Source organism: Centropristis striata, chromosome 11, assembly GCF_030273125.1.
Source record: "Centropristis striata isolate RG_2023a ecotype Rhode Island chromosome 11, C.striata_1.0, whole genome shotgun sequence".
NCBI classification, from domain to species: domain Eukaryota; kingdom Metazoa; phylum Chordata; class Actinopteri; order Perciformes; family Serranidae; genus Centropristis; species Centropristis striata.
The window spans coordinates 17787555-17802928 of NC_081527.1; the positions used below are offsets into that span (position 1 = coordinate 17787555).

The 15374-nt window shown below is 41.2% G+C and overlaps 1 protein-coding gene across 1 annotated transcript in view; it reads left to right on the forward strand.

Annotated features, from left to right (window-relative positions):
* Positions 1-15374, forward strand: part of kmt2cb (lysine (K)-specific methyltransferase 2Cb) — a 67494-nt gene that overhangs the window by 32855 nt on the left and 19265 nt on the right. The window contains exons 16-36 of the mRNA XM_059345078.1: positions 858-974; positions 1362-1466; positions 2534-2638; positions 2743-2924; positions 3405-3569; positions 3688-3794; positions 3946-4017; positions 4154-4366; positions 5648-5767; positions 6049-6174; positions 6277-6407; positions 7443-7635; positions 9640-9732; positions 10012-10059; positions 11382-11522; positions 11621-11653; positions 11967-12113; positions 12205-12346; positions 12452-12687; positions 12886-12959; positions 15119-15316. Coding sequence (XP_059201061.1) covers positions 858-974; positions 1362-1466; positions 2534-2638; positions 2743-2924; positions 3405-3569; positions 3688-3794; positions 3946-4017; positions 4154-4366; positions 5648-5767; positions 6049-6174; positions 6277-6407; positions 7443-7635; positions 9640-9732; positions 10012-10059; positions 11382-11522; positions 11621-11653; positions 11967-12113; positions 12205-12346; positions 12452-12687; positions 12886-12959; positions 15119-15316 — 2748 coding nt within the window. The remainder of the gene's footprint in view (positions 1-857; positions 975-1361; positions 1467-2533; positions 2639-2742; positions 2925-3404; positions 3570-3687; positions 3795-3945; positions 4018-4153; positions 4367-5647; positions 5768-6048; positions 6175-6276; positions 6408-7442; positions 7636-9639; positions 9733-10011; positions 10060-11381; positions 11523-11620; positions 11654-11966; positions 12114-12204; positions 12347-12451; positions 12688-12885; positions 12960-15118; positions 15317-15374) is intronic.

The window sequence follows — 15374 nt, forward strand, 5'->3', positions numbered from 1 at the left end:
TGTCTTTTTCTTCCCCTTTTTTAAAATTAACAGGTCATTTCAAAGCGAGAGCAATGCCAACATAAATACATAGAAAATATGCAACATGCAAATGACACCAAAAAATGGCTTGATCTTACTAAAAGAATATATGGACCATAGACTGTTATAAAGATTGTCTCAAGTTCTTCGTACTGTACAAAATTGATGCCATAATATTCTGGATACGGCCGATGGTGTCTTGCACTGGTGATGTCATTTGGAGTCCGAATCGGCAAAGCCATGATCAGGGTCGGAGCAGTGATGGTCAAAATAAAACAAATATTGTGCCGCATTCAGTTTTGCCATGATGGTCTCGTTTTGTCTTGTGTTATGAATCCAGCGCACCCTTTTCTTTTTCAGTGGTGCATTTTCAAAAGGTATTTTAAAAGCCTCATTACTGCCATAATCAAGCATCCCTATATCGGCATGATAACAACTACAAAAAAGAAAAAAATGTGTTGTGGGTTTTTAAGTTTGGCCTTCGATTCCTCCGCTAACACGGAAAGGGTGGATGTTATGACCTATACTGCCACCCACCACCAGGGGGCTAGGAGATGGTTTCATCTCTATTTTAGTGGAGCTGTCATGTCCTCCCTCTTTATAAACAGTCTATGATACAGACCCAGCTGTGGTTAAAGATTCCTTTATGACTTGAAGGATTTAGCAAGAACGAGAAAATAAATAAACTTTTGCAAGCAAGTGTAACATGTATCTGCATATTTCAGTTAATACAATGGGGGAGTGCTCATTTTCCCCACCTCCCCCCTAAAATGTATCTACATCCACTTGTTTGGGTGTGTACTGCATATGTTCTGATACGTGTCTGTCCTCCACAGGGGCGAGGCTCAGGCTTCCCTGGCAGGAGGAGGCCAAGAGGGGCTGGTCTGTCCGGTAGAGCTGGACGTGGGAGGGCCAGAGGCAAGAATGGAGTGAGCCCCAGCATGAACCCTGGGGTATGTGCAGTCAGCTGGCTGACATCTTGACATCTGTGGCAAATATTGCACTATATGCAAATCGGTGTTTGTTTTTCCTCCAGCTAAAGACATGGATAATGTATTGTAAGCAGCATTAACTGTTTGCTAGTTTTACTTTATGGTAAAGGCTGTGCATTTCCTGAGGGCCATTTTCTCGATACCTCTAAATGACGAGTCAGCAGTTGCGAATAACACATAATAATAATAATAATGCATGCTAGAAACGTATTTTTTAGTATGTTTACCCTAAAATGCATCATATCGCCCATGACCGTGAATGCTGAAATTGAAAAATAATGATAGTGCTTATGTCATCATACTATGTTGTGTTTGTTTATGTTGTGTATTTTCCTTCCTGATATGCAGGTCACCACAATAGAAACACCATACCCAGTCAAGGAGGAGGAGGAGAACGCCATGCATAACACAGTGGTCATATTCTCCAGCAATGACAGTTTCACACTAAAACAGGTTAGTGTTGCTGATGTATTGCATTTTGAATCCGTGAATTTCCACATTCACTTAATGGCCTGGAATTAAATCTGTGCTTAAAGACCTATCCCACTGGAGATCATTAATTCTTGTGGAGATACTGCCAACTGCCTGCAGGAAATGTAGATGATTATGTAACGCATCATATTGAAATGTTATTGTTCCTTACTTTCTGCCTTCAGAGTTCCTGCAGGGATTTTCATTCTGTAAACAACAACTGACTGATAGCTGTTATCCAATATTCATCAAGGTTTCAGAGACAGCAGTGCCTGTGAAGGTAGCAGTGAGGGGTAGTAATTCAGAGGTCAAAATCCAGTATTGTAAGAGAAATATTATTCATATAAAGTGACAAAGCTATTAAACAATACAGCTGAGGGGCTGCTTATCAAGGCACCTACCCCTGTATGGCTCAAATGAAAGTGATCTGTACTTAAAAGACTGCTGTGAATTCAGGCTGAAAAGGGCTCATTCAATCATCCTGGTTTTTTTTAAAAAAAGGTTTCCAGAAGGATACAGTAATTATTTTATGTTGCATTTCAATGTGCCTTTTGCACGGCTGTGTTTAAGGATTGAGAGCAAGTGCACTGTTGACGGACCCTGAAGGTAGTACGTCAGATCCTGCTTAGCATTCTGTCCAATCAGCAACCAGGCTTTTTTCAGGGGAGAAAAATAGCCCTGCTTTTTGACAGGGCCAAAAAAGGCCGGTCAAACGACCGCTCGGGACGGCTCATATTCAAATTAGGGACATTTCGGAAAGTGACACCCGCCTCATTCCAGGTATTCGATTGTAGTCGAAAACACGGCTAGTGATACCTATGTGACTGGGTGGTGACAAGCAAATTGAGTTCAATAAGTGGTAACATTCGTTCTTTATGAAAAACTTAGACTGAGAGCAGCTCACTAGTTTCTTTGTCCTTTTTTTCAGTGCTTTAAAGTTATATTAATTGGGAAAATAGAAATAACAATTGCACTACTTGCTCTAACTCTACTCAAACTGATCTGCTTTAGTGAAATTGTGTAACACCCAATGTCTTCTTTCCTTTCAGGACATGTGTGTGGTGTGTGGGAGTTTCGGCCTTGGTGCAGAGGGCCGTCTTTTAGCCTGTGCTCAGTGTGGCCAGTGCTACCATCCATTCTGTGTTGGCATAAAGGTACATTCACTATTGAGCTTGTACACCACATGCACAGTATGCTATGAGTAGATAGCAGAAATACCACAGGCCTACATATAAATGTCACATTTTTACTTTAACAGATCACTAAAGTGGTGCTGAGTAAAGGCTGGCGTTGTCTGGAGTGTACAGTGTGCGAGGCCTGTGGCCAGGCCACTGATCCTGGCCGCTTGCTGCTGTGTGATGACTGTGACATCAGCTATCACACCTACTGCCTGGACCCTCCACTGCAGAACGTGCCCAAGGACAGCTGGAAGTGCAAATGGTAAGTGACGTATGATCACCTCAGCCAAATTGGCATCAAAAAGGCAATCATTTAAATGAGAATTTCATATTTGTTAAAGTCAGTCTTCTCGCTAATGGTCTTGTTTGCTTATATAGATCAGTATTAAATTGAGACGGTTTCATAACCTGTTTAAAACTTTTTTTGCTTGAAGTTTGCTAAATGCTTAAAGGAATTATGCATATTGAACACGTGCTGTTGTTGTTACAGTAAGCACTTCAGGCTATTTAGCACATTCCACATCTTCCAGGTCAATAAATATATCTTTTTTTAATGATTACTTACATTGAAAATCAGCCCAGATTAATCAGTAGTTTTTCAACTGTAAAAGGCCATATACAGTGAATGTCTGAGATATTTTACAGAGAGAGTAGGCAGGGTTTTTGCATTACAGTTAATCTGTGCTATCCTCTACGAAGTGACCTGAGTGGAATGACCTATGTCCTCCCCCGTCTCCTGCAGGTGTGTGTCCTGTACCCAGTGTGGCGCCACTACCCCAGGTCTAAGGTGTGAGTGGCAGAATAATTACACCCAGTGTGCCCCTTGTGCCAGCCTTGCAACATGCCCCATCTGCCTGGTGGACTACAGTGAAGGCACCGTAATTGTGCAGTGTCGCCAATGTGACAGGTGTGCAGTGTTTCTACAAAACCTATCTGCTAGGGAGAACTGATATCTGATTTTTTTTTAAAATACCTTTTTGAACCCTAATCTAAGCTCTTATCTAAACCCTCTCTTCTATTCATAGATGGTTCCACGCATCTTGTCAGGGTCTCCATTCAGACGAAGATGTAGAAAAAGCTGCAGACAGTTGCTTTGACTGCACAATGTGCCGAGCTTTCAAGACCACTAAAGGTGGGAAGCACAGTATTCCTTTGTGTCTGTGTGTGTCTGTGTGTGTCTGTCTCTGTGTGTGTGTTACAGTGAATGGATTCAACTATTGACATTTGAGCCTCCCGTCTGCTGTTTATTTTTAATGGCTTTTGTGTGTCCTGTTCTGCTGCAGTTGTGACCAAGGCCAGAGACGCCATTGAGCCTGTCCTTATGACGCAGATTGTTACAAAGGCTAAAGAAATGGGTATGTTCAGAGCTTTTAATGGATGGATTATAAGTAGCAACATAAAGAAAATGTTTCTCTCGACAAAATGGTGATTTGGCTTTAGTTTATACACTATATGTTCACTGGACTCATGATTTGTTTTTGGTCTTTTCAGATCTGTCGAGGACCTACACCCAGGATGGTGTTTGTTTGACAGAGTCAGGGCTTTGCCAGCTCCAGAGCTTGTCTGCGACAGCATCACGACGCAGGAAACCAAAGCCGAAGCTGAAGCTGAAGATCATTAACCAGAACAGCGTGGCAGTGCTTCAGGCTCCTGTAGACCCCCTCTCTGAGCACTCTCGTGATGAAGACATCGAGGACAACAGAGGTACTTGTCTTCTCACACAAGCTTCTTCTTTCATATCAGACTGCTTATTAGTGGCCTTCAGTACCCAGTGACTTGACTTGGACTAACTGTACTGGCTTTTCTGTGTGTGTATTTTTTTATATCCCAGTTTGACTTTTAAGGTTTTTCACTATTCAACAGCTGCACAGTTCACACTTAAAATCACTAGAGCTGGTCAAATTCTGACATGTTTGACAGTTTGCTCTTAGTCCCTTGGAATCATTTTATTTTTTAGTATCCTTATAACATTATTTTGGTGCCCCTGATCTTTAACTGCGACCAGCACCTGTATAGTTCGGTTTATTGGCTAGTAGGTTGGCTTGTAGGTCTGTATTCAAAGATTTCCCCACCTGGAGGCTGAAATAAGTATAAAATAGGTAAAATCTCTGTGAGAAGATGTGCGTTTCTGTTCATGCCACTAGGTTGAAAGGGGTTTGGCAATAGGGGTGGCCTTTTGTAAATGGGTGCATAGCTTCCAAATGAATTCACAGACCTGCACAAGATTTTATGGAAAGGTTGATCATGAGCTAAAAAGGTGGTGTGAGCATGAGCTGAAAAGGTGGTGTGTGGGAGTGATTTATAACAAAAAGGCGCATGGCCAAACTCATGGACCATGTTGGAGGCTCTTGTTGGAGGCGTCATTGCAATCAGCAGAGATTGTTTCATTTGTGTGTGTTATCTTGTTCTGTATTCCTTAAGACCAACATTTGAGGTTGCAGGCATGTTCATAATTGCTGTTCAAAAACTAGCATTATTATACAATAACATGTTAGATGAGCAATCCAGAACAAAATATTTCTTTGAAAATAGCCCAATTATATTGTTGATATTATAAAAATTAAAGCAATCCTCATTTATTTGTCTTCAAACGTATCTTAACCTTATCAAATGATATGCTACTTCAGTACATTTATGCACTAATATTACTTATTATTAATTAATAAAATGCAGATGAACATTCAATATCCAGAAATTAACATTATAGATACCAGCGACTATCTCTTTAACAATTTGGCCACAATATAGAACCATACACCTACACATAACAGGCCATTAAAAAATAGAAGTGTATAAAAAAAAGTCTTGCTGGAATGAAGGTCCTCAGTAATGAAACTGGTGAACTTAATCTCAATCAGGCTAATGTCCTGCCACTGAGTGCAGTTCAGATAGAATTGACCCTGGCGTCTGTGTTGAGGGGCCTGGCTGGGGTTGTTCTCTGCCGCAGGGCTGTCACTCATCATCAATGCTCTCTCCCTCTTGCAGAGGCGGAGCTCCTAGATTGTGAGGCGAAGTCAGACTCGAGCCTGGAGCGAGAGCCAGCAGAAGACGACTCCAAGGGGGCCGACGGTGGCAAGAAGAGGAAGAGGAAACCGTACCGACCGGGTAAGGCACCTGATTGAAGGAGACAGCTCCTCTGAAGCGTAAAATGGTGCAGTACATGCCCGGCGTTGTAGCAGTAGCAAAGCACTGCCATCTCAGGGCCTCTGATGTACACAGGGCTCTGTCTAGTGTTTCTGAGCCTTCATGCTGAACGCAGTTAATAAGCAATTAATAGAAATGTACTATCAAACTCCATATAATCAATCGTGTCACCTCCATGATTGTAATAAAAATTAACACTTAATGTATTGCTTAATTGCTTATAAATAACATCTGCTTTCAAGGCATTGGAGGGTTCATGGTCCGCCAGAGGAGCCGTCCAGGTCAAGGTCCAGGCAAAGCCAAACGAGCCCTCTGCAGAAAGGACTCCACTGGCTCTGTGTCGGAGAATCCTTTTGTAAAAGATGAGGGTCTGTACACAAATGATGCATAAATACAACTGTATTACAATGTATTGCCCCCTCATCCGTCAGTTTATTTTTTATAAGATGTAATTACTTTCTTCGTTGTAGGATGGACAGAGGCTCTGCCTGATACCCCTGTGGATGAGACGCCCCCTGGACCAGAGGTCCCAGAGAAAATAAAGAAACGCTACCGAAAAAAGAAAACAAAACTGGAGGAAGCTTTTCCCGCCTACCTGCAGGTCTGTCACCTTTGATAGCACACCTTTAATGTTTGACATTTTAATACTGAGTGTGATGTTGATAATAAAGATTAAAGACATAACTTGTGAAAGAAGTCCACTAGGGACCAACTACAACCATTAGTTAAGATACTAATGATTTGACATTTATATGGCTCATAAAGCAGGTCTTTATGAGCGTTGAAAAATATTGCGTTGGTTAAAACGGCTTATTTCATCAGATGATTGCAAATCTATTTATTTTCTTATTGTTATGCAAGCCTCCTGCTCATATGCACAGATTGTCTGGTCTTGTCATGCCATATCTTCATAAAATGCCTTTTATCTCACCCTTGGGAAGGTTGGGAATCCAAAGTACATTGCCTGGAAACCACTTACAGATCCTTGGTGCACAGTGTCCCTTCTGTGAGCTTTTTCAGAAGAGGAACAGCCTAAAGGAGCTCACTGGAGAGGATACTGGTCTCTGATCGTTCTCTTTAAATGGCTGCTGTCTGGGTTGTGAATTGACATACAAAAGCTTAACCGGAGATGACTTAAAGGCTCCTTGTCTCTAGCCAGTATCTCAGTGTCACCTTTTGTTGGCCAAAACATAGATATGTGATGTGCATTAAGACACCGGCAGCTGTCAGTGCTGCTTTATCCCACCACAGTCGGGGGATGTTCAGTCCAACCTAAAGGTCCAACACAGTGTAGCACATTTCATTAATTATTGAAATAGCAACACGTTGGGCTTTTAATGTCTCTGTGCAGCAGGGAGCTGCAGTTACATGTCTTTGAGGATAGTAGATGACTTGTGGGTATAAGTGGTTGGGGGTGGTAGGTGCTGACAAAAGTGAGGTCAGCAGCAACACAACTGTTAGTTTCAGGGCTTATCTGTTTCACTTTGGCCTGTTCTCATGGGCCTTCAATGTGTGTTGAATAATGTGACATGGCGATGTGTTTCCAAAGAATGATGTCAGGAAAGGTAAGCTGACAGTCCTCGAAGAAAAGTGTCAACACAGAGAAATGACCGGTGCTTTGTGTTGTCATGTTCAGGAGGCATTCTTTGGAAAGGACCTGCTGGACAAAAGCAAGCAGAGCAGGCAGCAGGGGGTCGAAACAGGATTACTGGAAGAAGGGCAAAGCCATGTGGAGAGGAAGCACCCCACCACCAGCTTCCTGGACCCGTCATCAGACCCTCTGCTCAGCGCCTCAGCGACATCCCTTCCCACCAGACCAGCAGCAGCACGTACGTTTTCGCATCACTTTAGTTCTCCAGGACAAGAGATGTCATAATTCATTGATTCAAGCGTGGGACTAAATATTAGATTCAACCAAATTACTGAGAACAGCTTAAATTAGCACAGGAAATTATTCAATGCAGGTACTGGGAACGCCTGACACAGCAGGGGTATTTTTTATTTTTATTTTGGCATTTAGCATAACAATGTCTTTTATTCAGTTTCAATTTAACAAGCGAGTGTAGAACAAAAACATGAGGGCTAGAATGATGACAGCTAACATCAAAGACACCAGTTCAGGTTCAGTTCAGTTCACTTGGGTTGGAGCCTTATTTACTAAATGTTTAAAAAGAAAAAGAAAATCCCTTAATCAGCGTCCATTTCTCGTAGGTAAATGGAACTCCACTTCATGCAGTTTGTTCTTTACTCATCTTTCTGTAGCTGGAGGGTGTCATCTTTTCCTCGGGGCGTAGCTGACCACACCCAAATACCTGTAGCTGAAGCCAGCATTTGGTTTTTATATATATATAAGGCTGAATATGTAGACGATACCAAAATCTGTGGGCATGGTCCACATATCTAGAGTATTAACCCTTTTCAAATGGGAGTAAATGGGTAAGACAAAGGTCCAATGAACACATGTTCAAACCACATTTCACCCATTCATACAAAACAAAGTCAGCTTGTCAGAGGTTAATCTCAGACTCATTTGTTTAGCTGCAGCTCTATTCACTTTACTGCTACACTAAAGAATTACATAGAATTCCTCTTTGTAACTTCCAAATAAAGTGAATTTTTCAGTTTCTGTTTTTTCTGCAAGCTTGCTCTGTCTCGCCTGCCCACTCACACTGTCTCCTGCTCTCTCGACCTTTCTCTCGGTTTTACATGAAACGGCACATGCCCCTCGCTCTGACCTGAATGACATTCATTGTGCAATATTGTACAGCGAGGAGAAAAAACACAAAAACGCCACATGCATGAAACAGTAGGAACAGTGGCTTGTCAAGGTTGATTCCAAGTGGAAAAAGTATCGTGCTGTCTTTGCCAACACTTTCAAGCTGTCCAGAAGTTGAACAAGAAGACTGCAATGAATGAAAGCCGATATATGGTGCTTTTTTTTTCTTGTTCAAGTTGTTGAAATATCTGAACTTGTTTACCACCATCCAAATAATTATAAAATATTTTACCTTCTTTATATCATTTGTCTAATGAAAAATCCTGCACATAGCAAAATGAAAAGAAAAAAGATGTCTTAATATTAAATGATTCTTTACATTGTTTTGTTTTTTAGGAAAAGCCTGCAAATTACACCTTTTTAACTAGATTTTATAATGATTTTGAGAATGTAATGTAATGTCCTGACTTAAATGTATGTAAAATGTTGTAAAATGAGTGGTACTAATAGTTATTGGCACTGATTTTACAGTTTAGTAAAGGAGGGTGCTGCAATTTAAAAGTGATTAATGGCAAAAAAATATACATTTTAAACACACAAAAAAATCTCTTACCTTGACAGCTGCGACCCTCAGACAATATAAAATAAATTGAAAATTCCTAGGAAAAGAGTGACTGCACCATGAATGGGCAAGGATCACTTTGAAACGACTTAAATTTAAAAAATTCTTAATATTTAAGATAGAAATCAGCGTTATCTAACTTCAATATGTTTATATCCTAATTTTACACAGCAGCAATTCACTCTAATCTCTTAAAAGCACATTGACAAGGATTTTTCCTAGCTTTGAAGTGTGTGAGTCATTACTTTTTTCTTTTATTTGAAAAAACCTACTCATTCTGCCATTAAATATTGTCTTTCAGAGGCCTTTCAATTTAGCTATTGTTTACATACAGTATTTTCTCTTGTTTTCTTAAGACCAAGTTCTATACATGTCATCCAAGCAAATGGTTCCAAATCACATTATCATGTCCGTTCAACATCACCATCAATTATGATTTGTGACGGTTTGGTTTTCTTTCTTTTTTTTGTTTCTTCCTTTTCCCCCCATCTACAGAGACGTCTGAGGAACCATTAGTTGATCTATCTGATGTTCTGAACACTGATGCAGACATCTTGGGAATGCTCGGAAAGCCAAGCAGTGACTCTGGTGCGTCCTATATCTCACAGGCAGTCACAGTGGCAAGAATTTATTAGTAGTCACCTAGCCGTGGGTTTACTCAATCTTTTCCTCCCGGTTCAGAAATCTCAGACAAGTTTATTTTGCTTTCACCACTTAATGATTTCTTTTTTAAAGTCACATTCTTTAACAATACTTTTTGTTCATCTTTGGTTTTTATCTTTTGTTTGTTTGCATTGTCTAGCGTGTTGTGCTTGTTCTGTCTTCACTATTTTTTCACTCATTTTATCTGGTTTTGGGTCCTTGTAGGTCTTGATTTTTGCCCCTTCCAGGTTGACAGCTCACCTCCTCCTTTTGGTAAGGGTGCTATGGCCTGCTAATCCCTTGCTTTAGTGCATTCTTCCTCTCTTACAGTGTGTCTCTCTATTTGAGTGTGCATGTATATAAGCTGCTTCATTCTTAGCTTTTTCTCAACCATTTCAGATTGTTTTAACACTCATAAACTGCTTAGTGCTTACCTAACCCAGTGCACTGTGTTCACTCAGATGCTTATGGTGTGTCAGTCTTTGTTTGTGAGCCTCCTAAACCCTTTCACAGTGTTGACATTTTTTAGAAACAAATAAATTATCAGCTGCCTGAATCAAATATGTCTTCAAGATTGCAAGGAAACAAACTGGCAAGGACATTTTTATATTAAAGAAATTTTCAGTTTAGAACCAAGTAATTTAGAGAATGCGAGCCTTTGGGGAATGTCATTCCACATCCTACAGACTGTGAAGGTCTTCTATTCTCAGTCCTGTAGCATGGTGACAAAAGCAGCGCAGCTCATGTCCTCCGTTCTTTGTAAAATCTACTTCTGCATTTCAACTGCATAGTATACAGCCCTCAACTCAGAGCTCGGCCCTCAACACTCATCACTTACATGACACAGGACATCCTACACAGACCATCTCACCTACAAAGGGGGGGGGGCGAGCGGACGGTCGGTCGGTCAGAGAAAACCTGGACCTGGTACCAAAACTGAGTTTATTCAAGTCGAGCCAAACCATGCAGTGGAAATGAGTGTGCTGTGACTTATGTGCTGAAGTTTAATTCTTACACAGATATCGCCAATTAATGTTTGCATCCATACTTATCTTGGTAAAAGGTTTTGTGTTGGAAGAAATGGAAAGTATACACTTAAATAGTAAAACCGTTTATGGAGCAAGTTTGATAGATTCATTCATCAGACTTATGCTGGAATTTCTGATAGCATTTTAGTAACCCATGTTATTTTCATGGGGATTCTCATGGTTTGAATCAGCGATTTAAAAGCTGAAGAAGGTTGCACTGCTTCTTTTTTTTAAAGAATCCAATAAGGGTTTAGTGCAGAGCACCAGTGTAATCAATGGGCCAGAGCAATATTTTCCTACACAACTGTTTGTGTACCTTTACTGAGAATTAGTATGACCTATCTGTCGTTTCAGTGTTCCCAAAACACTGCTTTTACACAACACAGGAACCCCAAGGAGCTGTAATCATATACTGTTTGGTTTTGACTGCATTCCTCGGGCTGTAAAGACAATAAACATGTTCATACTTCACGTCTATATTTATGATCACGTTCTTTGTCGGGTATTTTGTTGATATCTTTGTGTGTGTTATGATTTGTTTTTGTATGTCTGTGTGTGTTTCCACAGCTGGTCTGGACATCGGGCCCCTGGCAGACAGTTCCCCAGTGGCGCTCCAGTCTCAGGCTGGCCGGAGGACACCTCGAACCCTCCCTGAGGAACCCCTGGACGGCATTCTCAGCCCAGAGCTGGACAAAATGGTTACTGATGGTCAGTGTGGGAGACCAGACATCCAGAACCTTACATTTGTTTTTAAAACTTCATTCAGGATGAATAATCTGTTTTCTTTCTTTCTTTTGTTCTTTCAGAATCAATTCTCAGCAAACTTTACAAAATTCCAGGTTTGTAATAGCATCCTTTTTTGTTTTCTTATTTTGCAAATCTAAGCTTGAAACTCTTGTTGTCCTACGTTAATTAATGTGACTGAAGTCCCTATGCAGTATTATTACAGACCAAGGTTCCGTGATTTGCTTATTTGTTAGTGAAATAAATTGTACAAGAGTCTTTGAGGCAAAAAAACAAAACAATTATCCTGTTGTATCTCACAAAAAAATTTCAGGAGGAATTACTTAGTTTTGCCCACCTTTCCGTCTACCTCCTTCCTAATGGTTATTATATGCACACACAACATTGTACTGTTACTCCCTGTTACAGAGCTGGAGGGTAAAGATGTGGAAGATCTCTTCACAGCAGTCCTCAGCCCCAGCACGAGCCAACCACCTCCACCACAGGTGCCTCACCCCCAGGGTCCAGGGCCCCTCCCTGCCACACCTGGCACTAGTATGCCTCACCCCAACACAGGTACATCATTAAGAGCCTTGAGTTTAGCATTTGACTTAAAAAACAAAACAACAACTATGTATGTAATTCACCTCCTAAATCATGTGTATAGGGAATCCCATGTTTCCAAGGATGCCAATGATCAATGGTATGATGGGACCAAACCAACGTTTCCCTACAAATCCAGGAGCAGGACCCTGCATCCCAGAAAACTTTCCCCCGCTTAACCGTATGCCTTTCACTGACAATCCAAGGTAATGTACTACATCCTTTGTTTAAACTATTAAATATTCCAGATTGGACGTTCCTCTTTTTGGGGTGTTGTGATTAAAGATGAGCGGTTTTTTGGGTTGTTACAGGGATAGAAAGTTTAATCAGATGCCTAGAGAGGCAGTTGGTCCATGGCCTTCCCCTGGCCATGGCTCTGGCCCAGCACCCCCTGGATCTCTGCCTGAGGGGGAGACTGAAGCCATGTCAAATGCCCAACGGAGTACACTCAAGTGGGAGAAGGAGGAGACACTTGGAGAGCTAGCCACTGTTGCGCCTGTCCTTTATACCAATGTCAATTTCCCCAATCTCAAAGAAGAATACCCAGGTTGGTATATAGATTTACATAGAATTTTTTCCCCTGTCAGTGTTTTTTTATTGTGATCTTCGCAAGTAATTCTGCTTAACTAATCTGTATTTATTTGGGTGTGCCCACTCTGATGTCTCAGTCACACAGTACAAAAAATACCTTGCATGCTCTGTGAGACTGTTGGCATGACAACTCCTCCTCCTCTTCTTTCGACAGACTGGTCTACGAGAGTGAAGCAAATTGCAAAACTTTGGAGGAAAGCTAGTTCTCAAGACAGGGCCCCATATGTGGTAAGATCACTCATACTGTTGGATTTTTCTTAAACTTTCTCAAAGCCGAAACACTTTGCCATGCCAGACATCAAATCACGACTATTTGCAATGACATATTAGTATGCAGAAGGCAGACTCCTTTATCGCATCTGGCCTCTTGCCTCTTGCCAATGCAATTTGAAATCCGGCCATTCACAGATGAACTAATTAACATAGGAAGCCCTGCTTAGTGTTAGCAATCACTAATTAAGTTCACTAGAGGTCATTTTATCTGGCAGAGGCCAGTTTCAAAGACCTGGCCTTGATTTTTTTTAAAGTACCCTAAATAGTCGTGTTTCGACTAGGGGGGGAAAGTGGCCACCGGGAAAGTCTCAGGCCACACCCTCTCAAAAGTTTCAACTACAAGTTAACCCCCAGAGGGATTTACGAGACTCCGGAGGTGACATATGGTTTTCGCCGTCGCTAACTGTGCACAACGTCAGCAGCTGAAAGCAGCAAACATAGTGATTGTTAATTAACGACATCGCTAACTGTACACAAAGTGTCCGGTGCTTTTTGTAAACAAACAGAGATCGCTAAGTGAACACCTCCTGCAGCAGTAGCACATACACACTGTACTGCTACAGAGCTAACTGTAGCTAACGGTGGCTCTTCTTAACGAGCCGGCCTCCGGCTCGTTAGCGGCTCGTTAAGAAGAGTCAGAAGGAGTCGCTGGATTTGTCTCCAGTCGCTTTCTTGAAAAATAGTTGCTAAGAGGGTCTGAAAAGTCACTAAATTTAGCAACAAAGGTCGCTAAGTTGGAAACGCTGCTTTGCCAGCTTTTACAAATGGTGCGTGTTGTTGCTGTGTAGAGTACTACTTCACATCCTGCTTAGCGATCTATCCAATCAATAACCAGGCTGTTTTCAGGGAGAAAAAAGACCCTGCTCTTCCACAGGGACTAAAAAGGCCCCGACAAAAGCTGGCTCCGGACTGCATGTATTCAAATTAGGGGCATTTCGGCAAGTGAGACCCGCCTCATTCCGTGTATTGTCCGGCTATTGCCCGGTAGTGGAAACAGCCCTAATGTGACATTGTAAGGGTATTTTGCCACTAGTTACATGGTGGCTGTTCTCTTTCATGGCGTTTTCTTTTATTCTCCCACTTAAACATCCTAATTATTGACATACCTGATTAATATGATGACCTCCACAAGTTATGGTGTGGGTAAAAATGGTATTCCAGTAGCCTGGAACACATACCCCATGAACATTGTAATGCCATACCCTATTAAAATGAAATAAAAAGGTTTTATTTATCATCCATGGAACCCTGGAGTTCTTTATCCAGCCATGCCCCTTTTGTAGGTAGCAAACCACCCCAGCCTGATGGATGATGAGCCCTTTCTCACTGTCACCACCAAGTGTCAACACTGCCAATGAGGGGGAAACCTCCATTCATGTCTCTGGATTACAAGCAATGTGGATATAATTAGGGATGTCCTGATCAAGTCTTTTTGCCCCCAATGATCTGATTTCGAGTCATGTAATATTGAGTGTCTACTGATGCTGAGTCTCAATGCAAGATAGCACAGCTGCACAGTGTATACTTCAAGTACATTGAACTGATTCAAATTCCTCCAATGTGACTGACAACTGACTAGCTTTGCATTGCATTACGAAAAAAATGCATTTATCCAAACATTTTTTTTTAAAAGAATAAAGTACGAAAATAAAAAATGAATCTCTGATCTTTTTGGCCTTGTTGCTGTCTCAGGAATTTCTCTCTTCTTTATAAAAGCCCTTTGTGCAAATTAAGTTAATAATTAATTAATAAATTGCTCTCTGGGTTTTTGTTGCTCCTGCAGTGTCAGAGCTCTTATCCATCATGCTATTTAAAGTGTGAAGTCCGCTGTCATGTAGTTGGTCTCATGTGAGGGCAGCTGGACGTCATCTTTTGATATGAACTTGGCTGCCAATACAAAAGCCCCATATATCATAGTGAGATATTAAAACAAATGCTATGAAAGAGAATTTAATTATACACACTAGTTTGTTTTTTGCAGTATTAGTGAACCAATATCACACTTGGTTCAAATATTGTATAGGTAATCTTTTGTTTTCTACAGTGTTGTGTTTATGAAGTATTTATGTCTGGTTTAAATTTTGTTTTGTGATTTTCATTGATTTGCTGTTTAGCAAAAGGCAAGAGATAACCGAGCAGCCCTGCGCATCAACAAAGTCCAGATGTCGAATGAGACGGTGAAGAGGCACCATCCACAGCAACAGCCCCCTGAGGTGTTTGATCCCAACATACCACTAGACACAGAACTGCTGTTTAAAGACCCTTTGAAACCAAAAGAGTCAGAGCATGAACAAGAGTGGAAGTTTAGACAGGTAAGAGTGTATGCAATGAAGTCAGGGAATGCAGCGGCAGGTCCACATTATATTAAGA